At 37.6% G+C, this 26,786-nt stretch overlaps 2 protein-coding genes across 2 annotated transcripts in view; one reads left to right on the top strand and one right to left on the bottom strand.

Moving 5' to 3' along the window:
• LOC311151828 (dermatan-sulfate epimerase) overlaps window positions 1–26,786 on the top strand; it is a gene marked incomplete at its 5' end in the record, with an annotated part of 173,213 nt that overhangs the window by 13,583 nt on the left and 132,844 nt on the right. The gene's annotated exons all lie outside the window — the stretch shown is intronic.
• On the bottom strand, window positions 3,096–9,674 carry COL10A1 (collagen type X alpha 1 chain; the record flags this gene model as incomplete). The annotated part of the gene is made up of 2 exons (XM_084202559.1): window positions 3,096–4,990; window positions 9,536–9,674. The coding sequence occupies 2 exons, from the start codon at window positions 9,672–9,674 to the stop codon at window positions 3,096–3,098; spliced, it is 2,034 nt and encodes a 677-aa protein (XP_084058685.1).

The following is a 26,786-nucleotide window of genomic DNA, read 5'->3' on the forward strand; positions in this document are numbered from 1 at the left end:
TTGTGGATGTTTTATAAATAGTAATGAACAGCAATTTTAATGAAAACATCATGGGGCAATGTATTTTACACTATCAAGCTATGTGGATGTATTATAGAATCAAAATGTTTTCTTGAGAGGATTAGTAAGAGCTTGAAGTACTGTATAATTATTTCCTTGTGAAAAATTTCAGATTTGATGAATTTTTTGACAGAAAAATCAATGGCTTTTTTAGGGAAATGTTCCAAATATAACTTCTTAAAGCAGAATTTTGTCACATTTCTTCTCTTAAAGGCTACTTTCTCTCTGGAAGACTTGCCTTTCCCTGTAATTTTCCTAACACTTCTGGAAACTATAGCATCTGTGGCTGTATAGTTAAAATCATATATTTGTAATATTTTCAATTCGTTTATAAGAGTATATTTAATTTTGAAAGTAAAAAATCATGGCTGGTATGGCAGCATACTTCATAAATGGCCCATAAGAAGGCTTGTTAGGATACATGTTTATGGTCTTGGCAGAATATAATGAATCTAGATATCTGTGATATGTGTGTTTTATATTTAATATGCAACTTCAGATATAAGAAACAAAAAACAAATGCTTTTCTCGCCAAATATAAAACAATCTTGTGCAAAATATTAGTAGTTCCTAATGTTGATGTAGCAGTAGTGAGATATCTTTATTTGTCTTAATTGGGCAAACTGCACCAAGAAGCAAGTGAAAAGTAAATTTTTTACATTTTTTTGCTCTGTTTTCCAAGTAAATACAGAAGGGATTGTTTGGGTGCTTCATGATTTTGGTCACTTAAGGCTTCAGAAATTTCAGTACTTCTTTGGAAGTGATTTTGTACTTTAACAGGCTCTTAAGTTTTCATTTGAATCTTATGTTGGATTTTCTTTCCTTTGATATCTAAGATCAGAAGAAATAGTGGTTTTGCAAGGGCTTTGTCTTTAGATAGATTGCTGATTTTCTTGTGGAGAAAATATTAATAAACAAGCTTAAAAATCTTACAGACATTCTCAAGGTGTCCTCTAAACCGAAAATCCAAAGCTAAAATCAAAGTATAAGTTGTGCTTTTGCCACAATTTGCTGTATCATCTCTAACTCTTCAGTTTTAAGAGTTGCTTTCTTCGTGACTTAATACCTGAGGCTTAATAGGAAAAGACTTAAAAAACCAGGCATGAGGTTCCAAGCTTTAGACTTATTTGAAGTCCCACATGTTCAAGGAATAAAGACATAGAGCACAAAACCTGATTTGAAGTGGAGGGAGGGAGGGAGGGATGATAAGGGTTCGTGAACTAGCCTTTTAAGAATGCTGCTTGGGCCCAGTTTCTTCCAAGTTAATTGGAATCACAGGTCAGTGTGGTCCTGAGCTGCTGAGCACCAAGCGTCTGCAACAATTTCAAGCATGTGCTTTGGCATAGATTTCGTATGTGAACTAATTAACTAGAAACCTACTACTTAGTAATATTTTCCAGCTCCCATATCTAGTCCCTCTGTTTGTTTCTGGAACAAAAGTTCCAAGTTGGTAGAGTGGATGGGCAGCAGGATGTGCCATGTTTAAATACCGGGAAGTGCTGTTGAACTAATGTTCATTCATTATTTTACTGAATTATAGCCTAAACCACAGGTTTCCTTATCCAGCAGCACTTAAAAAGAGGAAGAAAAAAATTCTTAAAGTTACTTTCATTGTAGGTCTTTACAGTTTCCAAAACATTACATAGTTTTGCTAATGATGGGTCAACCATCAAGATAAAGGTATCCTAGCTTTTTTATTAATTCTGGTATATTATCAAGTATTAAGGATATTGCTCATTTCAAATGTACACAACATAACAAGCCTCAAGTTCTGCCTTCATGAAGAAATGGTAATATCACACAAATTTTAAACATAGGCTTGCATACTTTCAGTGCAAGTGATTAAAAGCTTCTGTTAAAAAAAAAAGCTAACTATAGTAGATTTAAGGGTTCATAAGGTTTTGATGTATATGATACTTTTAAAGCACATGAATGGCAACTGTCACTGGAAGAAATGTGTGATCAAGCTGTTAAGGTTTCATAATTCATAAGCTAACTTGTCATCATGGCATAACAAATTGATGAAATGACTACTTTTTGTGAGACATGTTTGTATGGTAAATATGGTTATGTCTGCTGACTAATTAGTGCCATCATCTGATAAATTTACCAAATAAGTAAAACAAATTCCTCACACTATTGTGTTTTAAAGGAATGAACTGTTCAGGAAAAATCAGGGCAAGGATTATATCCAGTTTCGGTGTAGTAAAGCTGTTCTGTTTCTGTCTGCATGCTTGTGAGGATGTGTTTTTAAGGTTTGGTCAATGTTGTTTTATGGTACTCTGAATGCTACAGAATGTTAGGAGATTTAAAAATACTGAACTAGTTTGTTGCATCAATGTGCAGTAAAGAAAGCTGAGTGGATTTTGAGGCTTCAAGTCATGTTGCTTTTTCATATTGTGAAACTTTAGATCTTCAGTAACATGTAATAATTTGTAAATCCACCTTTCTTCAAGGTAGTTCTTAATTAATAAGAACAGTAGAACTAAATGAAAACTGTGATTATGATATGGACTCTAATAGAGTTGTCATTCTTGTCTCCTTGGATAGCTTAAAAATGAAGCTGGATGTAGAATGTTCCTCAAGTGTATTGTCCAGCTGTTGAGGTGACTATGGTGTATTTGAGACCATTTACTTGGAATGAAATGCCTTCAATTAATTTAAGTGTAGTGAAGTATGATCTAGCATCGTTTTATTGTGTTATGAGGTATGATAGTTAGAAATTCTGATTTTCTTTTTAAAATTAAAAAAAACAGAAAAAAAGACAGAGACTGGTGCATTATATTAATTCATAAAATTTTTATATTGCATTCAGTCAGACAGTTAATCATCATTCAAAACAATTTTTTAATGACAATTCTCTAAAAACATAAAATATTATTCTACTATGTTTGAACCCCTCTCTTCCACTTTCTCACTCCCTCCTCCATTCCTGTTGCAACATTGAAGTTGCATGACCTGCTGAGGACAAATCAGAGCAGTACCTGGTTAACATGGTCTGAAGGAGAGTGTGTCAGGACAAGGTAAGTGGGATATTAGATGTGAGCAAAGAGGAAACCTGAGAAAGAAGAGTGAACATAGTCAGAGGAGTAGAGACCATTAGATTCTGAATTGGGCAGTTGGAGCCATACTTGGTCATTCTCCATGAGGTCGATGACAGCACTGCCAGAAGCCTGGTCAAGGTATCCTTTCTTGTACTCATCGTAGGTGTACATAAGTGGGGAACCATTTTTGTAGAGTGCAACCCAAACATTTGTTCCTTTTGCGTGTACATGGTAGGAGAAATAGTACAGTCCAGGGGTCCTGCAGGTGAAGATTCCTGTTCTGGGATCATAGTGTTGCTGCCTATTGTACAAGATTTTATCAAATTTGATGGGGACTGTTGCTGCAGGGTAGGCTTTTGAGAGGATGACACTGAAAGCAGACACCGGCATCCCTGTCAGAGCTTGGTTTACTCCCCCTTTTATGAAAGACATCCCTGATAGGTCCCGAGACTCTCCTGCTTTAACATAGCCTTCGGGTATCTGTTGCATTACAGCTTGGCCAGGGGGACCAGGAGGACCTGGAGGGCCGGGCAAGCCTGGCTCACCATTGCTGCCTTTAGGACCGGGGGGTCCAGGTGGTCCCATGGGTCCGCTTAAACCTTTCGTGGAAATGCCTGCTGGGCCCGGCAGTCCTGGTGCTCCTGGCTCACCCTTCGCACCAGGGGCTCCTGGCAGGCCGGGGGGGCCGATGGGACCTCTGATCCCAGGTATTCCTGAAGGCCCTCTGGGGCCTGGCTCGCCGTTGGTCCCTGGCACTCCCTTGGCTCCTGGCAGACCCATCGGACCAGGCAGCCCGGGTAGCCCAGCAGGGCCTGTATCGCCCTTTGGACCTGGGAGACCTGGGTGTCCCTTAGGACCAGCAAGACCCTGCTCACCTGGGTATCCTGGCTTTCCCTCTAATCCTGGTAGGCCTCGTTCCCCCTTGGCTCCTGGGAATCCCGGGTGTCCTGCAGGGCCCATGTCACCTTTGGGCCCAGGGAGGCCATTCTCACCGGGCAAACCTTTGAGTCCGTGAGGGCCCATGTTCCCTGGTGGCCCAACCGGCCCTGGTTCTCCTGGCACACCAGCTGGACCTTGGTCTCCTTTAGGTCCTGGAAGGCCAGGAGGACCTTCAGGCCCTCTGTGTCCCTTCATCCCTGGCAATCCTGGCTTTCCAAAACCTGGGAGTCCTGGGGATCCGGGCAACCCTGCAGGTCCAGGATGTCCCTTGGCTCCGGGGATACCTGCTGCTCCTGGTGGTCCCATTGGCCCAGGCTTGCCAATGCCAGCTTCTCCAGGTTCACCTGGGAGACCCTGGGGACCTGGGAGGCCAACTGCTCCAGGTGCACCTGGAAATCCTCGGTCACCTTTCAGACCTGGCTGACCTGGCAGGCCATTTTCACCAGGCTTCCCTATCCCAGCAGGACCAGGGGGGCCCCGGGGTCCCTGTGGGCCTGGAAGACCTCTGCCACCTGGGCGGCCTGGAATTCCAAATCCGTTTTCTCCCTTCTGTCCATTTATACCTGGGATACCTGGCTCTCCCTTCTCACCAGGGGGTCCCCTTGGCCCCTGAGCTCCTGGAGGGCCTTGTGGTCCTGGCTTGCCAGGGACAGTCAGTCCTGCGGGGCCGGGAGTGCCGGGGGGCCCTTGTGGCCCTCTTGCTCCTGGGAGTCCAGCAGGTCCAGGTTCTCCTTTCTCACCATTTAGTCCTCTTGCTCCTGGCTTTCCTGGTAGACCTGGCACTCCTGGCTTTCCGACTGCAGAGAACCCAGGTGGTCCTGGGGGACCAGGGGGGCCCTGGGGACCCGGACTTCCAAACCCTGGCTTTCCTGCAGGACCTGGTTGTCCTCTTGGTCCAGCGGGGCCTGGGGGGCCAGGGGGTCCTTGTTCCCCCCTTACCTGCACACCTGTGAGAGAAAGGAAAACAGATCAATCAGGGCATCTACAACATATTTGCAGGCAATGCAATGCCTGAAAATATGGTGGTAGCATGGTGGTAAAATGCATGAAGGGTTAATTCAGCTTCATGGAAGTCAAGCTTCAGCTGCTGTATTTGTCACTCAAAACCTGAGATTCAGAGTAAAAGTGTTTCACAGCCCTTACAAGTAACAAGTACAAATTTGCTGGAAATGTGAGATATAAGGCCTCTAGAATTTTTTATTTTTTTGTGCTTCAATACATTCCAGGTCATCAAAGAGCTTAAAAAGTGCCGTGCAAGTAGATGCAGACTATTAAGTAAGGAAAAAACAACCCAGACAGATAACAGATTTAGCATGTCATCAAACTTGAATGAAATCACAGGAAGCTGTCTGTGCAGGTGCAGCAGCTTTTCAGAAACAACTTGGTGCTATCTTTAAGTAGTGAGAATTTTGTTCTTCCCTGTCCCTTACTTTCAAAAGTGACCCATGTCGTTAATTCTTTTGAATGTTATATTTTCAGATATAGTCTGTCATAAAAATTTCAGACTTTTGTCTGTCATAAAAATTTCACTCAGTGGCAAGGTCACAGCTGGTAATTCATTTTACTGCTGTCAGAATTCTGGCATTCTGGAGTTTTATAATACTAATTCATTTTCTTAGTTACCAAAACAGCAGGTGGAGCCACTTAACCAAATGTCACAAATGGAGGAATAAGCAAACAAGCTCACTGCTTAGTTTGTGAATGCTTTGGAGGAGCCTTCAGCGTTATGTTGAAATTGGCATGCTGATTTGTTGGACATTACGTACAAGTTTAACACAGATACTGTGAGACTACTTCAGCCGTTTGCAGCAAGTGGCAGCATTATAGAGCAAAATGGCATATCTGTGGTGGATGTTAATTTAAGAAGTCATTTTTAAAATAAAAACTGAAGGATATAAACAGAGCCTGAATTCTGTTTTTTATAATGGTAACACATTCTATTGAATGCTTATTTAGAAAATACTATAAATTGATCAACTATTGCATCAGCTACAATTTTTCCTTTTAGTCTCTCACAAAAAGACCAGTATTACATGTACATTACATATACACATGAAAGTTTTTACAATAACTATTTGGCTTTCTCTTATAAACTGCATTTTCCAATATGAGGCTGGTTTTATTGAACCAAAAGTGAGCTAAAGGAGGGAACTATTCTTCTACATATTTTTGGGGTTCTTTTTAAATAGAGGTATGCTTATGAAGTACATTTCATTTTGGTTTGTTATTGTATCTGCAAGGTTACCTTCTTCCTGTATTGACAGGGAAATTGTTCTTATCTAGAAAGTGCAGGGAGTGCATTTTCTTTTCTGCTGATGCATAAAATCAGCACAAATGCATATCAACTTATATTGTGCATCTTTCTATCTCATCCTTCTTAAGGCTATGAAAAGGAAGATAGCTGTTAAAATCCTACACATAAGACACAAGCATGGCCTGTGATTTATTTGTGATATATTGACAAATTTTTTTTGGTAGCAAATTGCATCAGACTTTAGCTCAGAGTGTATCTTCTTATTACTTTGACCATATTTTAGATGCAAATATCAGTCTTAGGTTCACAGAGTAGTGGGTCCTGCCAATTTTGCCTAAGATGTTAAAGGCATTGTCAGCACTCATGTTGTTATAGAGATTTTCTGTGAGCTATATTGTTCTAAAGTTGTGCTGCTTTTAGATTAAAATTGTAATTTTAATTGTGCTGTCTAAAAACAATGATTATTCCTCTGAGGAAAGGACTGCTAAATTTATTAATGAAGTAGAATTTAAACAAAGAACATTGAAGTATTGATTGACTACTCTTTTACATGTCTCAGCACATACCTTGATGCAAAATTGGTTTATGTTCTCTCATGCAATCAAACTCCATATATGTATTGAATTAAATATGTAGACTTCAACATAACCTGCAGCAATGGCTTATTTAAGCATTGCTGAATAGTGAGATCTCATTCAATTACTGTTTTCGACTTGGGCTTTTCAAATATCTCAAGCCAAAGAGCTACTGATTAAAAAGTTATGTTCTGGAGAGCTGCCAAGACCAAGATTTTTGTAAGCAATTTCACCAAACTAGAAGAAGCTTTATAGGCTTTGGTTGTCAACAGAAATTGTGTGGTCTTTTTTATGTTGTCCTGACTCACCAGTTTGGATTTAGACTGAAATTTCAGTTCCAGGCTGCTTTTTGACAAAGCTATACAAAGCAAAAACATAATTTATTGGTAGCCATATCTGTAAAAGTCAGTGTTTGGTGATCAAATTGGTAAAGTAAGCTATGATGAAAAGCTTGCCATTGCTACTTCAGATACTTGCAAATGGAACAACTCACTAGAAAAAAGGTGGATTCATTTGGTTCTGTAGGCTCCTGTTTTATTCTTCCGAGATCATCTCACATTAGAAGTGATGATCTCCAGCAGTCTTCCCTCTTCAAATTCTTCTAAAAACTCTCTATAGGATGCTTGTTTTCCAGACTCAGGAACCACAGTCCTCCTACAGTGCTTGTTCATCAAATCAAAATTTGTCAAGCACTTTTGAATGACTGGATTTGCATGTCTGTAAAAATGTAGGCTGTTCCTATTGAGGTCTAGTGTATAGTCTTCTGTTACATTTCCTTAATTGAGAGCATTTTGTACTTCTCAGGTTTTGATATAATGATTCTCAGTCTAAATATGAATTTTCACTCACATTAGATTTTATGTTTGTATATAAAATGAAAACTTAGTTCAGGACAATTCATTTCCCCCTTTAACACCATTTTCTGTCTACCCTGATTCTTGCTTAATTTGTTGCTGGCTCCCCCCTTCCCAAATGTTTTCTATAGAGGGGGAAAGAAGAACCACTATTAGGAGAAGTGAGTGAAGTATGGTAGAGGATAGCCAGGTAAATATTATACTTCATTTAAAAATAGTATAAATATATAAATTATTCTGAGTAAAGTCATGGAAAAACACAAGCAAAGTTAATGAGGAAGGAGGAAGGAAAGGCAGCATTAAACTCAGTGAGAATTCTTGTTGTATGTGTACCTAAATTTGATCCAGAAGTGCTAGGGTTCCAGGAAGTCCTTTTGCTGAAGACAAGGGATGAAACTATGACAATATTTTGGTGCAGTCTGGGAGAGTATTTTGGGGGTAAGGTTCCCAGCCATGCTGCTCTCACTTGTTTCTTACTGCAGGGATTCTTGGAGCCTGTGGGTTGGAGCTGATTGGTATGGGGCCAGTGCTGACACCAGCTGCTGTGAGAGCAGAGTTTCTTTGGGCTCCATGTGTGCTGCACATGATCAGACAGTCCATAGGATCTGTCTGCAGAACTATTCTGAATCAAAACCCCTGAGTGAGGGTAATGTGGATGCAATGCTCTGAGCAGCAATTCTACTCTCCAGATTTGCCCATGTCCTTTTTCTATTGAAGAGAAACTTATTTGCTAATGCTGTTTTCTGAGCCCCTCATTCAGTTTCCTCATTTCTGCTCAAGTGTGATTACTACAGCTAAAAGTGGATGGGTTACAGCAAAACAAATAAAGCTATTTTGAATAGCCTGATGATATCTGAAAGGAAATAATGCTATTCTCAGGGGGTAAGGTAGGATGTTTACAAGGAAGATTCACTAGTAATTTAAGTGATGACAACTTTGAATAGTCATTATGGATCAGAAGCTTTGAGTTCAAGTTTTTTAAAGATGATGTTGGCCTAAGCATGGAAAAATAAAACAGAACTCAAATAGTTTCAAACATTAGGGGTAGCCACCTGTTCAACTTAAAGGGACAGAGGGGATAAGCAGAAATAAGTTGAAACAATGTAGCATTGCAGTTATGTATTGCCTGTCCGAGCTGCCATAAGACTGATTTATGCAATGAAGAGGGTTTTTTTGAAATATACTAAAGCTAGAATTGTTATATTACTTTGTGCTTATCCTGATAATTAAAGCATAAGCTTAAATCACTCATGAAAAACTATATAGAAGTTTATGACATGTTTGTACAACTACATATAATTTTATTTTGTCTTTCTAGGCCTTAAGAGGGTCTTCATTTGCCCATGTGTATCATACATATATTTAAATTCACACCTGAGGTCTGTTTTGCATACAGATGATATAACATAATATGTAAAAACTGAATGTAGGTGGGTTTTAGGTGACAGGTCTGTTGCTAGAAACCCCAGTGCTGAAACAAGAAATTAATAATTAGCATGTTGTACATTATTATACACAATCATGCTGTGTTACTCCCACTATTGAAGCAGAGATCTGGAGCTTTGTTTCTGCTCTGTATGCCTTTGGTATTTATTGTGTAAAACATTTGTCTGACAGGTGTGCATCTTTGTCAGTAGGAGGCAACTCCAGAGCCACTGTAAATTCTTTCTGCAGTGATAAAATTATTTCAATAAACCTAAATTGTTAGTGAAATTTGAATATCAGTAGTATAAGCAAAGAGCCTTTGTTCATGTATTGGACCTCTAGGAATACTTGTGTTAGTTTATTATGAAAAAATAGTAAACTTACCTTGACTCTTTACATTGTATGGTAGAAAATGTGGCCCCTTGATGCTGGATTGTTTCTGATATCGCTCAGAAAAATACCCATCACCACCATGGACAATGTTCAGACAAAACAGCAGCAGTAAAGATACTTGTAAATGCATGTTTCCAAATCTGTTCTGTGTTAGAAAAGGTAGAGAAAGTTTGTTGTAAAGAAAAGCTGTTTAGCTCTGGTTTTGGAGCATGAATAGATGAGTTTTCTTAAATTATAGATATTAAAAGTAACAATATTTTGTGCTTACTTCCATCTGCTTTCACTAGTTTTGAAAAATGCTCTAAGAAAAAGGGAATCGGCATTGCTATCAGTTTGAATGATGGAGCTGTTGTATAGATAGATTAGAGGCAATAGTCTCACTCTTATCTTAGGAAAAGAATAATTTTGATTGGATGGCAGCCTATTCAAGACAACAGTATTCAGAAAGAGTCACTATTTTAACTAGACCTCCAAAGTAAGTTCAGGAGCTCCATATACCAAAACTCCTGAAAAGAAGAAAAGTTTTCAGTGAAAATAGATAAATACTTCCATGATCTTACTACCTCTGTCTAATGCTGTAGCAAATGAAGGATGAAGTCCTGGTTCCTTCAGCATCAGTGGCAAAATTCTCACCAAGGTTGAAACCTGGTTTTACCTGTAGCCTTACAAAGTGCCCCAGTGGCATGAGGATGCTGTCACTGGCTCTTAAATATCAACCCTCTTCCCTCCCCAGACAGAAAACAAGCATCCTGAAGTAGTTACCTTCAAAACCAAAGAGAATAAAATGAAATCGTGACATACCAAACTGTTGTGGAGCTCCAGTGCAGCGTGGTAGAGGAGTGAATCCTCCTCTACTGAGGAGGAGCTCTGCCACTGGTGAGTGAGCAGAAGCTGATGATTTCAAGTGTCACCCTTGAGTATTTATCTGGTTTTCCCCTTAGTTGGGTGACTGCTGGACATAAGCTCCTCCCCCAAAATCTGTAAGCAGTAATTACCTGTGTGTGTATAAGTGTGTTTTTTAGGGGTGGGGGAAAGCTATTTTGGGCAGTCATCCTAGATTCTCTTAAGCGGGTTTTTTTGGGTTTTTTGTTAGGTTTTTTCTCATTATTTTATTGGATTTCTTAATGCTTATGAGATTGTGTTGCTCATAACTTATTTTTCCTAAAATTTTATGGCCCCTCTGTTTTAAGAATTGATACAGGTAACGTTGGGAAAAATCATGGATTAGTAAGTAAGGTTATTAATTCCAAGTGTTCATTTAAATTTCTCTGTAAATGTTTTAAGGAAAGACCTATACATTTTGAACTTTGGTGAGCTGTTACTTTCAGGAGTAACCCCACTAAAGTTCGTAGAGACCATTTATGTGAGTAACTAAAGACTACTTATGTGAGTAATTGTTCATTGGGGTACAAGTGGAGAACTTCAAATCAATTAAGGTGCTAATAAGGGAGTTGTCAGAGAACTGGATTACTTTTAGGCAATTATTTTAGGATATTATCTTCATGTTATATCTCTAGACTTCTGTTTTCTTGTTTGAGGTATACTACTACACATATAATGCAAGTAATGTTTCTGTATTATGAAATCTTGAAATGTGAGCTCACCTTACAGAATGAAAACTTGTGTCCAATTGTAACAAATGTACCGAAATCCACCCTGCTTTATTTTGCAGATGTTAACACAGGGTGGTGTTTGGGGGTTTCAGTTTAATAAATTTAAACTGATGCTGGTTTTAGTGTTGGTGGATCAAACCTGATTATGGTTTTAGCTCTTAAAAGATTTTGTTAAACTGGTCTTGTTTAATGGACTGTACCCACAGGCTGCCACTTCTTTTGTTTTTTAATAAATCTTACATTGATTCAGCATCACTTTATTGAGGTTCAGTCCTAAATAGGCAGTAACTCTCAGTCCTTGAATTGTTTGTGACTCTGAATAATCTTTTAAAATTGAAGGTTAAAGAGGCAAAAAACCAACTTTTCTGTTTAAGGATGAAACTGTAGAATTAAATATGTAGTGCACCTTGCTTAAATTAAAAACAGCTACATATAAATTATCTTTGTATTGAAACTCTTTTGCCAATTGCAGATTTCTTTGCTATTCATATATGCATTCAATTTTGTAGGAGTTATAGGTATACTAATAAATAATGTGTACTACTGTCAATTCTCATGCATGGTAGGTACAGAAGGAACACCTGTTACTGTTCCAACCAAAAGACTGAGCTGAACCCTGGCTGTCCTGTGGAATGACAGGTTAACGTGGGCTGAATTTTACCTGCTCCATGTCTTTGTTTAATTCCACACTCTTCAGCTTTTTTGGCTTTTATGTATTATGGCAAACATCCTAGAACACAAGTTACTGTACTGAAAGGGACCAATGGACCATCAAGTCTGTTCTGCTTCCAATTGTGCTAATACCTTTGCTTAGTAGAGGACTGGATTAATGTTTTAACTTACACTAATAAGTACAATAATTTTATCAGTGTATTGTTGAACAGTTCTTTTCTTCTATTTTTCCTCCTAGCCATCCTCTAAAAAACACTGTTCATGTACTATTTTTGTAAATAACCCTTTTTGCTGCAGGGGTCTTCAGACTAAAGCCTCCTTTCTCCATTAAGCTTGCATGCCTGACCTGGTCAGTGATTTTCAGAGAGTTTGCATATCTGAGATGGCATTTCTACTCCCCACATATGTATTCAGTTTCTTTTAGTCATTCAGAGAAAGAAACTGTGTCCTCAGGTTTTTTGTGTAACTTCTCAAGGTTCTTTATTTTAAAAATTAGTCTCTATAAACTCAAATGAGGATCCAGTCACTTTTGACAGAGGTAGCAAACATATGGGCATAAAGTTTATTTCCTCCTTGAAAAAACACAGCTCCAGCCCCTTTTTTGGTTTGTATAAATCCAAAAATAGCTCTTGATTTTTTAAAGCATTTAAATATACAGCCTTCAGTGGGAAGTGTGGTTGTTGCTAATTTGATAATATTTGGTTAAGAACAGCAGGCGACAGTTTCATGCACACACAGTTTTGTGCTTATTTCTCGCCTAATTCATAAATACCCCCAAAGCAGGCACACTTATGTTACAAAAGCACCAATAATTCACACTGATATTTGCCCAGAAGCCTCACTTCCTGCCTCTTAGCTCCCTCTGGGCAGGAAGGTGAATAATCTCTATGTGTGTCTGCATAAATAGGGATGATTGTGGGGTCAAAAGGTATATACAGGCAAACCCGTTATCCTTGTGATTAACCTGAGCTCCACCCTATTGTGCTATCTTACTCCACTTCTTTGGCTTGAGGTTTTGTTTTTTGTGGGTGTGGGAAGTTGAGAGAGAATTGGAGTTCACAGGTTTTGTATGTTTTCCCTGTTGCTGTGGCTATTTCATATTGGCAGAGCACTAAAATGCATTTAGCGCTGAGCATGCATATGAAAGATGTGCTGTGGTCTGTATTTGCCCTTGCAAAAATATGTGCAACAGACACAATTGTGTATCTCTATTTAAAGTAACAGGACATTGTAAACTAGAAAGGTTATTTGCAAAGCTGTTCTCAAAATACAAACCTTCAGATGCTTTTGTTTTATAGTAATGTGTTTAGAAAGTTGGTTTTGCTTACAAACGAAGATGTCTTCGCTCCCTCCTTCCCACAAATGTAATAGGAATCAAATTTGATCCATTCTGCTACTTCAGAACTTCCTCTTTAGTAGTGTGCTGGCTGCATCTTCCCATTTAAGGGTAGTCACATTATGGCAATGCAATAGCTGAAGTCCTAATCTTAACTGCAATAAAGACTCCAAATAGTCTCTATGGGCCACATGAAAGGCACTGAAGTCAAAGCCTCCATTGCCTTTTGCAGCAGTCTGCAGTGTTTCATGAGATTTGCTGACTGGGTGTTCGGATTGTTGTTGAATGTTGCTGGAAAGCGTGCACTTACTCACGCTTTCCAAAACCCCTTTTTGCTTCGGTCTCTTACTCCCACAGAGTCAGTGGAAACGTGTAGCATGGAAGTGACACCATGATTTGGGAAATGGGAGCTGACTTTCACCGCAACCCTCCAAGTTACTCAAAAAGTGACTTGAGTGAGTCCCACAACAAGCAACTCCTTACAAGAAAGAGGCATGGAACATCTTAATTAAGCATAAATTGTAATAAAAAAATAAACCACTCCCTGTCATGCATCCTTCAATAAAAAAAAAGGAAGCTGAGAAGCAAAACTCCACAATAGCTTGTGCTAAGTCCTTGCAGTCACTGGGACCTGGCCAATTATGTTCTTGATGCTGAGGACAGTCGGTGTGAATATATTTATTGTTTTGACTAGGAGTATGTGATCTTAATTTTTTGTACCCTATAAACACAAACCCTGAGCTTAGTTTCAAATAACAGAGTTCTCTGAAAGTAATAGCTCACAGCTTTAACTTGAAATATGTCTTGTTTTTAATAATTGGCCTTTAGTCTTAATCCTGACTTTTTTCCTTAAAATTGATGTTATGGATTATAATTACTGTTTATGGTCAAAAATGGTACTCAAGGAACCTGGTCTGTGGAGGGGTGTTTACTCCCTTTATCTGGATTAGTAATCTCCGTTGTGAAGAAAGAGTCAGGAATGTGCTGGGGGGAGATTTTTCCTTTAATTTAAAAATGGGGAGTAATTTGTTATTGATGATATAAAATCAAAACACTGTCAGCAACAGGACGCAGTGCTTTTGCTGCTTCTGGCTCAGGTCCGGTTTTCTTACCTGTTTGAAGTAACCTGGAAGAATGTCCTCATCTGTGACTCATTTTCTTCTATTAAAATGCTTGTACCCAAAACCTGTGGTAGTTTTGGAAAGGACTCTGACAGCAAAAGACTCTAACAGCAAAGGACTCTAACAGCTTCTAGCACCATCTCTGATGAACGAATTCTCCAGTCTCCAATTTTAAGTTTTAAAAAAAAAAGTGTTTAAGAGTTTCCACAAGAAGTTTGAAAGCCTGCCATAAATTAAAGGAATGATTGGATTTCTAGTTTGTATGCTTTATGGCACTTTGGAAACTTCTAAATCATGTCAACCCCGTGGTTTAAAGCTCTCCTTTATCCCTTTCTGTCACACAGTGGTGGGAAGTGTTCTCATCCTCCCACTGAGGCAGCTAGGTAAGCCCTCAATGGGAGTGCAGAACAGCAAAGTGTTCCACTGAACCTGACGGGCCAAGCTAATAGAGAGGGGTTCCAGCTTTTTGTTGCCCACAGTCAAATGGATGCAAAGGAGTAGGTAAAAGGAAAATTTGTTAACTTGATAGCTGAGGGAAATCTGTGTGGTTGTTTGTTTGTTTTATTGCTGTTTGTTTTGTTTTGTATTTATTGTAACATTCTAATTACATGGAGGGTATTTTCTACTCCAACGCTAGCTACTTGGACTACACAGGTCTAGAAAACATCTTGGTGAAGGAAATATTTACCTTTCTAATTGAAAAATAAATAAGATTTATTTTGAGTTTTAGAATGCATGTGGTCTTTTTTAATTAAGAGGCTTGTTAAGGTAATGTGTAGGGCTGTGCAGCCCTATCTATATCCACATTTTGAGATATAATAAAGAATTCTCTTTAAACAACGCAAGACAACTTCTGTTACTCCTACAGTCCTGTTGTACTCTTTTTATAGACATTAAGTCCTTATACTCTTTTAACACTTGTAATTGTGGTTAAGTAAATGTCCTCCTTTCAAGTAGTAGTGGAAAGATGGTCTGTATTTTTTCTGGCACTGCAAAACAGACTGCTGACCAGTTTGTTCTGTTCAGCTCAAGTAACTGTTGATCACAAGAGCTCTATTTAGTGTAGCAATATATTTAAATAGATGACACCCAGTTAAATATTTATAGTTGTATTCTGACTGAGTTAACTTGCAGGGACACTGAATAACCATGTTGAAACCTCAAGAGAAGATGTGTTTTACATAGCTTATAGAGAAAGCTTTGAGACAGACATGAATTTTTGATGAAACAGTCCTCTGAGACAAATCGTATTATTGATTATTGCTTTCTAACAGCACTACATTGTTTAGCACCATGTTCACTAGGTTTGTATGAAGATAAGACAATCTTCACCCATCTTAGAGAATTTCTGGTAACTGAGTAAAAGATACCAAACACAAGTACTGGTGTTAGAAAAGATGTTTTCCTTGGGTTTCCTGTTGGCCTGACCTTATTCCGCCCTCATTTTTCTTTCTCCCTCCCTTCCTTCTGAAAGTAAAAACAACAAATATTGTTTAAATGAATTAATTAATTCAAAACTCCTATCAGATATGTGGGTTTAATTGAAAACCACTCAGTTTTAAGATACTGAAAAGAAAAAGCTGGGTTTATATATTAAATATTCATCCTTTCTTTCACAAATGCTTTTCTAATTAAGTAGTGTAAATATTTAATTATATGAAGTTTTGTATTTTCACTAATTCTGTTTAAAAATGCAGACATGCAGCTGATGACAGGACTTGAATAAAGAGGAAGAGCAGAAGTATTTTGTTAACTTGTTGCACAGTTCAGGAAAATAAAATTTCCAGGATCCTGGTCACTGAATAACCTGAGTAAATGCAAAGATTTTGCTCTGGATTTTGACAAGGAAGTTCTATAAAACTCCTTCTGGAGCTATTTAAACATAGCCAGATGAAGAGGTTTCTAGTTCATTCTAGCTGAAGATGCTCATTTTCAGCCTTCTGGTCAATGTTGATTGCACTCCCAGTTGTGGCAATACAATGGTTTATGAAACTTTTCTGTAAGAATTTGATTTGGATTAAAATCAGTCAAACTTTCTTGGGAGTGATGGAGGATGGAGGCTTGTTTTTTATAGGTCCGTGTCATTTCAGAGTATACTTAAAACTATTTTTAAACATGTTAAATAGATCATTAGTCTTTAAAAATTGCTGCAAGTCTTCTTTCTATTTTAGTAAGTACCTGATGTTCTTGTTTAAAAAGAGCATTCACATAGAAATGTAAATATGCTAAGTAGTCATATTTTCCCAGTGAGGACTATTTTTATTCATTTTTTTAATTCCTGCTCTATTTTTTAACTGATTTTTATTAGATTATTTAATATCTTTCTCTACCTCTATACTTGCTGGACTCAAGGTTTCTGTCAGAGTGCCCTGAACCACAGTGAATAAAGTAGAAACCATGGAAAAAAAGAATGAGAACCACTTCTGCTATCCCAAAGGTGAAAAAGTTCATGCAGCTTCCTTTGGTATCCCATAATTAGGGGAATCTTCCAAATATTTGGTCAAAAATAGGTGTAACTGAGCTACTTTTTCAAGTGTATCCACTGGAGCATGTAGTCAGCCTGCTGAATAGTCTCATTCATTGACTATACTACCTGCTGTGGTTTGGACAATTGGCACAGAGTTGTTTTTAAACTTCCATGTTTAAAAACAGGTGCCAGTGGGGAAATCCAGACTTTTACAACCAGAACAAATAAAAAATTGTCTGAGTTCATTTTAAAAATAAGGGATTTGTTTGTTTTATTAAGTCCGGCATTTTAAATATTGCTGTTTTGTTTTAATTTATTTAAATTGAAACTTTGAAAAATTCTTTTGGTGGGTGTGTGTGCATATGGCGGGTGCAAGTCCTGTGAGGAGTAGTTGATGAAGCTGAACTTGTTTGGCCTGGAGAAAAGAGCCTCAGGGGGGACCTTATTTCTCTCTACAACTACCTGAAAAGAAGTTAGAGTGGATTCTAGTGTCTTTTTCTAAGTAGAGTGATACAACAACAGGAAATGGCCTCAAATTGCACCAGGAGAGGGTTAGATTAGATATTAGGACAAATTTCTTTACCAAAAGGTTTGCCAAGCATTGGAACAGGCTGCCCAAGGAAGGAGTGGAGTCACCATTCCTGGAGGTATTAAAAAAACCTGTAGATGTGGTGCTTAGGGACATGGTTAGACTTACTCATGGTGCTGAGTTAATGGTTGGTCTTGATGATCCTAAAGTCTTGTGAAATCTAAATGATTCTATGATTCTGTATAAATTTTTTATACTCTCCCACTTATGCAAAATAAGCTTGAGTCCATGAAGCCTAAGTGTTCCTGATATTAGTAGTAGACTAGTTTTCATTTCAATTAGCTGAAATTGAATTTTTACAAGCATTATATTGTCACATAGGAGAGTCATATTTGCTTTTAATAAAGTGCTAATGCAGTGTCTGCTTTTATTATTACAGAAAACCAGGGCTACAAAGTTTTATAGGTGACATTTGCTGTATTACCTGACTCAAATCACAAGTTTCAATGTCTCCTGTAGGGACATCTTCCTTCATAGGAGAAATGCCACATGAATATGAAGGATGATATCTTTTTATGAACTTTACTAGTAGGCTTTTGCATTCAAAGCTTTGAGGACCAAAAGAGAGTTTTATAAAGAGACTCATATGTGAAGCAGATAGATACTTTCCAAACAACATATACAAAAACATATGGAGATACCAAGAAAGGTAGGGACTCCTAAGCTCAGGACAGACAGCCTGACCAGACTTCATCCAATGTTTCCAGTTTCCCTGCTGATATTGTACTAAATGATGGAAAAACAAAATTTAAAATGGGACTCCTGCTGAAGGTGATGTGAAATGACTTCTGCACCCATTGACAGTGATCTCCACAGATCAGATACTCCACCAGTGTAATTCTGCTGCATACAAAAGTAAAAGTGGGGATAGGGAATGGGCTAAGCAGGGAAAGACTCATTTATCCATGTCACATAGTCCAAATTGTGATGTGGACTCTGAATTGTATGATTATCTCATGCAACATCTCTCTGAAAAATGTCTTGTAGAACCCTTGTAGAACCAAAAAGCTGTGGATTCCAGTTTGAGAGCTACTGTAAGTATTTGTCTTCTATAAGTAGGGAAAAGTATGATGATTAGGGAGGGACTTTTTAACAATAGAAAATAAGGGTTGCTCTAAAAGAGTTTTCAACCAAAAATAAGTGTGGAATCTGGGAAGCTGTGGCTAAAATAAATGCTGTTACTTGACAGGGTATCTATGCTAGTGTTATCACATCATTTAACAATAAATCTGGTACATTCAATTCAATGGTTCTATTGCCATTGCATGGCTTACCCAATTAGTATCTGGTTATCCCTTTCTGCACTAGAAACAAGGCATGGTTCTCTCTTTATATTTGCATATTTGCAATCTCATTCTGCATGCTAGCTTTCCGGTTTTTTTTTAAGATGCTTCACATTTTTCCAACAATAGACTTCAGTAATAGATTTAGATGTAGTAGATTCAAAAAGAAACCTTGTATACAGAAGATCCATCTGCAAATTCAGTTAAAAGTTAAAAGAATGAGATATAGAATTTTATTTTTTGATTGAAACTCTCTTTTCATTTAACAGCTTGAAATATTTTTAAATAAAGCTGAGAATCTTGAAACATTCTCCTTATTTCAGGACATAAACATAACACTATTTGTCTGTTGAAATATTAGTTCACCAAGAATGCATGAGTGAATGCATGCACCAAGTTCATTCAGACAGAGCTTATTGTTTCAGAAAATAGACCTCCTGTGTCTATAGACCTGGGGTGGGATGTATTTGCTTACTTATTAGTAAGTAAAAGCAAAATCAAAATACTAGAATATTTTTCCCCTGTTTCCTTTTTATACCTGTCTAAATCCAGATCTTTTCTGGTATGTCCTGTGTACATAAATTGTATTTAAAAATTGGCGTTCATAGTTGGATTCCACCTTTGGCTGTGCTGATGACCACAGGATGTTTACATGAGCTATGGCAGACTTTTCCCTCTGAGCCTGTCCTGCAGTGCTATATCAAGTCGTTTAGAACAGGGGGTTTTGCTTGTTTCTGCACCAATAGCTTGCAGGTACTTTAAAGGAAGATATATTTAGGCTAGTCACATAGGGAGTGCCAACACTATTGGAAAACTGAGCTGGCAAGAGCATGAACAGAATTCATTTGATATGTGAAATAATGTCTAGTTAACCTTACAAACTATTTAATACCGATATAGGATAATTTTACTACCCTTACCAGTTTCTAGAGATACAAAATGCCAAATAAAAATAAGACAAACTTTTGCATTGACAAAGCAAGGTCTGTTTTACAAACTTAATTGGAATAGTGCACACAGTTTTGCCACATTATTTCTAAAACTGATTTGGAATGTTCAGACTTCTACTGGATCATCTTTTAGAAGGAGAGAAAGACCTCAATGTAAGAATTTGTATTCTCTAAAAAAACAATCTGAAGTTTTTGGAGAATTTGATTAGGAGCTGTCATAGTGATGATACCTATGAATCTCACAGGGCTAAATGGTCTTGGGAACACAGAGACCATTGGTCTTTCTCTTGTTCTTTTGACGTGGAAAAATCAAAAATAATCATAGATGTAAAGGACCTGTTTCTGTTGAGATTCTGTTGAGATTCTTGGCAGATTCAAGAATAGAGGGCAAGTTAAAATTCCAGTATTTTTAAACCATTTTTCTAGGGAATGATAATGTAGGATGCACTACCATCCAGCTGTTCTGAGGGAAAGCTGCCCCATGGCGTTTGTTCAAACTTCTGGTAGAAGCCTCTCTCCAAAGCTGTTAAAATGCTCCTTAGAATCCATCGTTCCTATGTTAGCTGAGGGACAAGTATGACTCCTCAGATGCAGGTGCTTTTTTGTGTCTAGTAGTTGGAGAAGTTGGCTTGTAACTTGCATACAACTGCAAAAAAGTGATGATCAGAAAGACTACATTTTGTGTTTGGAGTTATTTATTGCTTACATCTAAAATACTTACTTGAAATAAAACATGATTTTCCAAGTTATACTGATGTTCAGGAAAGGACTTTAGGCTGTCCAAGTCTCAACCATCAGCTTATAATCAAGGCCTGATGGCATCTAATTACATTTCAGGTGACTGCACAGTGGCCTGTGAAGTAAAATATTCCAGTTTATGCAAATGTGGATCAGGCCTCTGATGTATTTTCAAGGACATATATGCCCTAAGTCTGTACTTAACAGAAAAGGAATTTATAAGCAGAGTCTAACAGGTTCTGAGTTTCTTGCAGTCAAGCTTATGGCCCATTAAAGCTTAATCAGCTCCCTATACCCCGACAGCGCAGCATTTTTCCTTGACTTCTGCATTTATGCCACATGCCTGGAAGGCACATAGGAAGCATCTCAAGTTTCTGTTCTTGTGCTAGGAGGACAAAGTAAATGTGATTATATTCTGTCACTGCCTCTTCCAAAAGAAACACAGTCTGTTTCTTTTGGAGAGTGCTCCATTAAGCAGCTAAGTAGGTGTGAGATCTTGAAGCTGAAGATAAGCTCTTTGGGGCATTTAGCTATCAAACTCTAACAAGCCTTTATTGTGCAAATGCAATCAGAAATTTGTACTAATTGCATAAAATTTCATGGTAGTGGCAGATGGGATATTTTGCACATTGTACCACTATGTCCCAAATTCCAAACCTATGGAAGGAATAAATGCCTTGGAGCTACTTTGCAAGATGTATGTACAGGACTAGGGTGGAAACTTTTTTATCCTGACTTTTTATTAAAGGATGAACAAACAGTTTTAAGCAAATATTTTCGGAAAAGCAAAAGCATGAGGTATAGGAAGTTGCAGTTATTGCATGAATGAGGTATTGAGTTGGACTTGTGAAAATTTGATAGTCTTTTATCTGAAAACTCGACCCTGATGAAACCTCACAGTTCACACTAAAGATAATTGTATATATTTCCTGTTATAACATCAGGTAATTATTTTAATGCTAAACTCTTTTCTCTTAAGCTTTTACAATTCAGAGCATCAGGGGTTTTTTTTAAGAAAACTATTTTCACAGTCTTTGCTTTTTATTTTTAAAGACATAGTATTTCATTTTGTTATTAAAAGCTGTTTGATCTACAAAAACTGGTATTGAAAGTTGTAGTCTATCACTCAATTGCCATGAATTAAAATAAAATCTTCCCAAGGAAAAAAGCACCAAGAATGCAAGCGTTTCATATGTCCTTTATGGTACTGTAATTTAAAGCATGATCACTTGTTAACTCTGTTGTCTTGTTGAGAGACTTGTTGTTTCCTTATTGGTAACTGTATCCCTCTGAGATCCTCTTGCCAAGCAGATGCTAGGAGTAAGAAAGTAGTGCTTTGGAAAAGTTGAAACTCACAACTAAACTAGCTTCAGGCTTGTTATCTCCTCCCAAAGGCATTTCTTTCCTTCTTCATCCCGGATATTTATTAAGTTTTCACTTGGAGAACCTTTTAAAGATGAGTACTGCAATGTTCCTGGCTCTGTTTGAAGAACAGTGGATTTTTTTTTTGTTGTTTTAAGTATGAAAAACAATGGCAAAGTCCATAAGAACTGTATTTTTAAATTCTGTTTTCCCAAGATCTGTCATTTGTTTTTCTTAGTCTAGAACAGAGTGTTTGCTCTGAATTTCAGTTATTGTCATTTTAAATTACCAAAAATTAGAAAAACTTTCTGCATTCTCTGTGGTTTGGAGCTGATTGGACTGTTATTGTTACCCTCCTGTGTATATCAGAATAAACTTTAGAGGATATGTTTACAAATATATATCAATATATCTTTTGGTATAATATATCAATAATAATATATGAATATATCTTTTGGTTTGCATCCCATGGGGATACTTTCTGAAACTGGTTGGTCATTACAACATGGAAGTACAGAGAGAAGATTAGATTTTTAAAACACTGCATATGTGTGCTTATTTGATTATTTTTAGGATTTTTTCCCCCTGCACTTTGTTTCATCATGGATATTGTGATTAGACAGGGATTAAGGATTGTCAAGATTACACAGACCTCCAGGTTTTCTTAGTGCCCTCATGATAAGAATCTTGCATGCCAAAGGCATATATATATAAGTGGAAAATATAACACTGAAAGGGATTTGAGTAGTTGTGGCTATTGCAGAGTCCTGTCTCACATCAGTAAAACTGATTCCTGTAGAAATTGCTGCCTTGTTAGCCGCCACACATTCTTGTTCAAGTTTTCAAGGTGTTTGAAGTACTCACAATATTACCTCTGTTTAGGGAGTGCAACATCTAAGCCCATGCCCCAGATAACCTCATCCTAGGTGAGCCATCCTCTGAATACCACTTTTATAGAGGCATCTAACTGCTGTCCTCAGATGATGCTGGAGATAAGAATTCATCATTTTCTCTAGTGACTGACTGATGTATTCTGACACTCAATATTCTGTCAATTAGAAATCCATTCTTAAGTATCTGATTGTGCCATTATTTATGTACTTATTATACGTATTATTATTATTCAGTACTGAATGCTCTGTAATGCCGGCATCTCTCTGCAGCTGGCCCTTAGTGTCTGATGATGGTGAATGCCATCCACTGCCTGTAGGCAGAATGACCCAAAAGACTAAATCATACCAGGTGCTGTCCACATTTTAGTCAAACCTTCCTAAAATGCAGTTGCAAGTACCGTCACTGATGGAGGATGATAAGATTGTATAGCTGACTACATTTCTATTATAGTTCCTATTATAGTCTACACTTAGGCAGTAGAAGATAGGGTGATTAGTTTTATTTCTTTGTACTTCAGCATGATGTTGGGTTGTAGGTTTGTAGTTTGGGGTGGGGGTATAATAGAATATAATACTAAAATAATACATTTTAAGAATAGCCCCCTTTCCCTTTACTGCTATTCTGCTATTTTTTTTCTCAGCCTGTCACCTCTTGAAAGTTGCTTTCCAAAGTTTGCAAAATGGCAAACCATAAGGAAACAGCAAAGGAAATCTGTGTTGCTTTCAGGGTATTCTCTTTCCTCTTTCCAATACCACATCAGGATGTGGTTTTACTCCCTTTAGAGCTGTAGGACTTCCCCTGAAGACTCTCTGGCTGGTGGAAGTGGGTGTAAAGGGAGAAGACATTTAGCTTGTAAGTAGAAATATGAACACTGCACATTTCCTACATAAAACATGCAAGCAATATGTATAGAACTGAAGGCTTTTCTCAGTTTTTCGGTGTTTTTTTTTTCTTTTTTTCCAATTTTCATATCTTTAGCTTTGCTCTCTGCTTCTCATGTGTTTGATGCTTCCTCTTACTATTGTGCTCTACTTACGCCATTCACCATGGCATGGGTGGGGTAATAATGCTCATGCATTATCAAGCAGGGGTTCCGTGGAGCCAAGCAGTATAGGTGAGTCCTTTTTTGAAAGGGAGAGTTGTTTTTTGAAAAGTAAAGCCAAAACAGGAAAGGAAATACATTTTTGAAGCTGGCTAGTACAGAGTCTTTAGGTAGCAAGAAACTGCTGCATTATATAAAACGATCTTGCTGCAACTTGTCCAATCCATGTTGACATAGATTCACTGCTTTTAAATAGAAAAATTCAGCTAGAACATAATTAAGGACATATTTTATTTCTCTTCAAAAGAGAAATAATATATACAAAACTCTCTATTTAGTATTACACCACCAAAAATTATAGTCTGTCCATTGAGTCCCTTTAAAATATAGTCCTCTAAAAATGCAACTTGAGACAAAAGTCAGCAATCCTGAAACTTCAGACAGAATCACTGTCTACTCTTGCTGAAGGCTTTGGATTTTCTAATTTTTTTTATCATTTCTGTCATGCTGTCCAAGATCAGGGTTTTCAATGTGTCGTATTGCAAGTACTATATTTTTTATTCCATAGAACTGAAGATCATCTGAGTTTGAGTCCTAGCCTGAAGATACTAAATAAAAATAAGCTTTAAATTTTCCATTCATTTTATATGTATAGATGCAAAATGAAAAACCTGCTTCTTGGCTCTTAGCTCCAAGAAGCTGCAGTGGAACTCGGGCTGGTGATGAAATACTGCTGTGGTGACAGCCCAAGAATGCCCAGGTCAGGTTTGGAATTCAGGGCACTTCTCTTTTGTTTGTGTCTGTGAGCTTGAAAGAAGTTTTTTCCTGCTGGAAATAAATGTGGATATTTTTATGATCTGCCATTCATTTCAAGTTTCTTCTTGTAGTTGCTCTGTACTTGTTTTCTTCAAATTCATTAAACTCTTTGGGACTGAAGAGTCTTCTTGCTATCTGAGAAATCACTACCAGGTTTCCCAGTAATTCTCTGGAGTCTTGACATGTGTCTACAGCTTATTCTCCCTTGAGCAAAATGTAATTTTAAATATTTTCAGTGTCTAAAGCCAAACTGGGTCATTACAATAATTCATTCCTACTGTCATAATACAAGCCAAAGAAGCTTGCCCAGTAGCTTCTCTTTCTACCTAAAGCATATTGTCAAGGACATAACATTCTGTCCTAGCCTGTATGTAGCTGTGGATTACTCCAGTTACTTCACAAACTGCTCCTGATCGATCACTGTTTCACACCACAGAGAACTGCCTTTGTTATCACATCTTTCATTGTTTGTCGGGAGTTTCTTTTTCATCTATTTTTTCTTTGTTTTCCTTTTTTTTTCTTGTGTTTTTTTTTTCCCCCTCTGCATTGGAGTGTTGTACAATACCATTTTAACATGCAAGGAGCTATATTAACTTGTTTTCTAAGAATCTAAGTATCAGAAACTGTTGTAGATGGCTACTACAGACACAATCTCTCCTACACATCCAAAAGAACTGTCTTAGTTTCATATTTCGAGAACACCTTTCTCAGTTCAGTGGTTTTATTTTCATATTTTTGTTTTTCCCTTGATCAATTCCTTGTCCTGTCATCTTCCTGCTTGTTTGGACATGTTAGATATTCTCTCTTTTGGATACAGGACATATATTCCTATTAAAAAAAATCACGCATATATATGCATAAACTGTATTATATGCACACTAATTGGATTACAGACTTAAATAAAGTTTAAAATATGCTTTTTCAATAAGACATCTTTTGTATATATGGAGATGAAAAATTAGGCATCACCTAATTTTCAGAATTTAATTCCAACACAATTTTCAGGCCTTACATAAAAATCATACGCTTTCATTACAAAATACTAATTAGTGTTTGAAAAGTAATGTAAAAATTAATCCAGATAAAATTATGAAATTGCAAAGAAAATGTCTAACCATTTTTTTTCTAATCTCTGATTTTAACTAGTTCCTGACTTGAAAATTCAACTTTTATACTAACAGACATCCAGGAGATATCTGTCAGAATTGGGTATGCTATGGAAAAGCTTTGTAAAAATTCTATTTGATATCTTTGTCTGCAAATTCAAAAGAAAGAGAAGCATTGTTTCCTTATCAGAGGAGGAACATTCCTTGAGTTGTTCTCTAAGACTTCACCCTTAGGTGCATGAAAATCTTTACTTTTTCAAGTGTCTTTAATTTCCTATTTTCCAAAGTAGTTTTAAACACTGTAATTCTATTTTGAGAAATATTAATTGATGCTTTTATATAGAGCTCAATTAACTCGTATGTTATGCATCAGAACAGCATTCATCTCCTTTGGAAATGATGGGGAGCAGAATGACAGACTGTACTGTTCACCAGAGTAAATGTCTGGACTGGTCCCCTGCATCTGTAAGTAGAGTCTGTTGGATCCTAACTTCGTCCATATTGACAAAAGTCCTACCTTTGTAAAAGGTTTTCTGTTGGGGTAGTCTGCTAAATTAGTCTGAAGTGTATTTTTCAAGCCAGAAAATTACTTTAAATAGGAAAGACTAAAGTAGAAATAAGGCTGTCACTGTAAATATGAATCAACAAAGGAAATCTGGCAGGTCCAAAGCCTACATGACCTACGTGAAGCCCTTCAGAATGTGTCTGTTGACAGATGCATGACTGAACTTGCATCTGGCGAGTCCTGCTGAGAGACACCAAAGCAGCTCCTTTTTTGTTGACCAGAAGGGTGGGTATAAAACCCTTTCTGTGACTTGCCAAAGGTACACAAGTAAATTTGAGATGCCAATTTCTATTTGTGTGTGTGGTAGCAGGTTGTACTTTTCCTCTGACTATCATTTATTCACTCTTCACAAGTCCTGCATTACATCTTCCATTGCTAATGTCTAGCTGACCCCATGAAGATTTGTTATACTTGCATTTGGGTTCTTGAGAGCTCGTCTTTTCTCTAGAAGCTGCTGCTTTACAGAAGGGTGCTCCTCAGCATATTTTATGCCTCTGGCCAGCTACACAAAGCAAATTCTGCTTTTTTCTGTTTGAACCTCTGAGCACATTGGACGTGTTTATATAGCTGGTGCCAGACTTTTGCAATCCTGCAGAAGCCAAGTGGATGTGAAACAGGCCTTTACTGGAAGCTGTGTGACCGTCTAGAGTGGTGCAGCACAGTACATGTGTTAGCAAGGGGACATCCA

Source organism: Fringilla coelebs, assembly GCF_963513975.1.
Source record: "Fringilla coelebs genome assembly, chromosome: 3".
Classification (NCBI taxonomy): domain Eukaryota; kingdom Metazoa; phylum Chordata; class Aves; order Passeriformes; family Fringillidae; genus Fringilla; species Fringilla coelebs.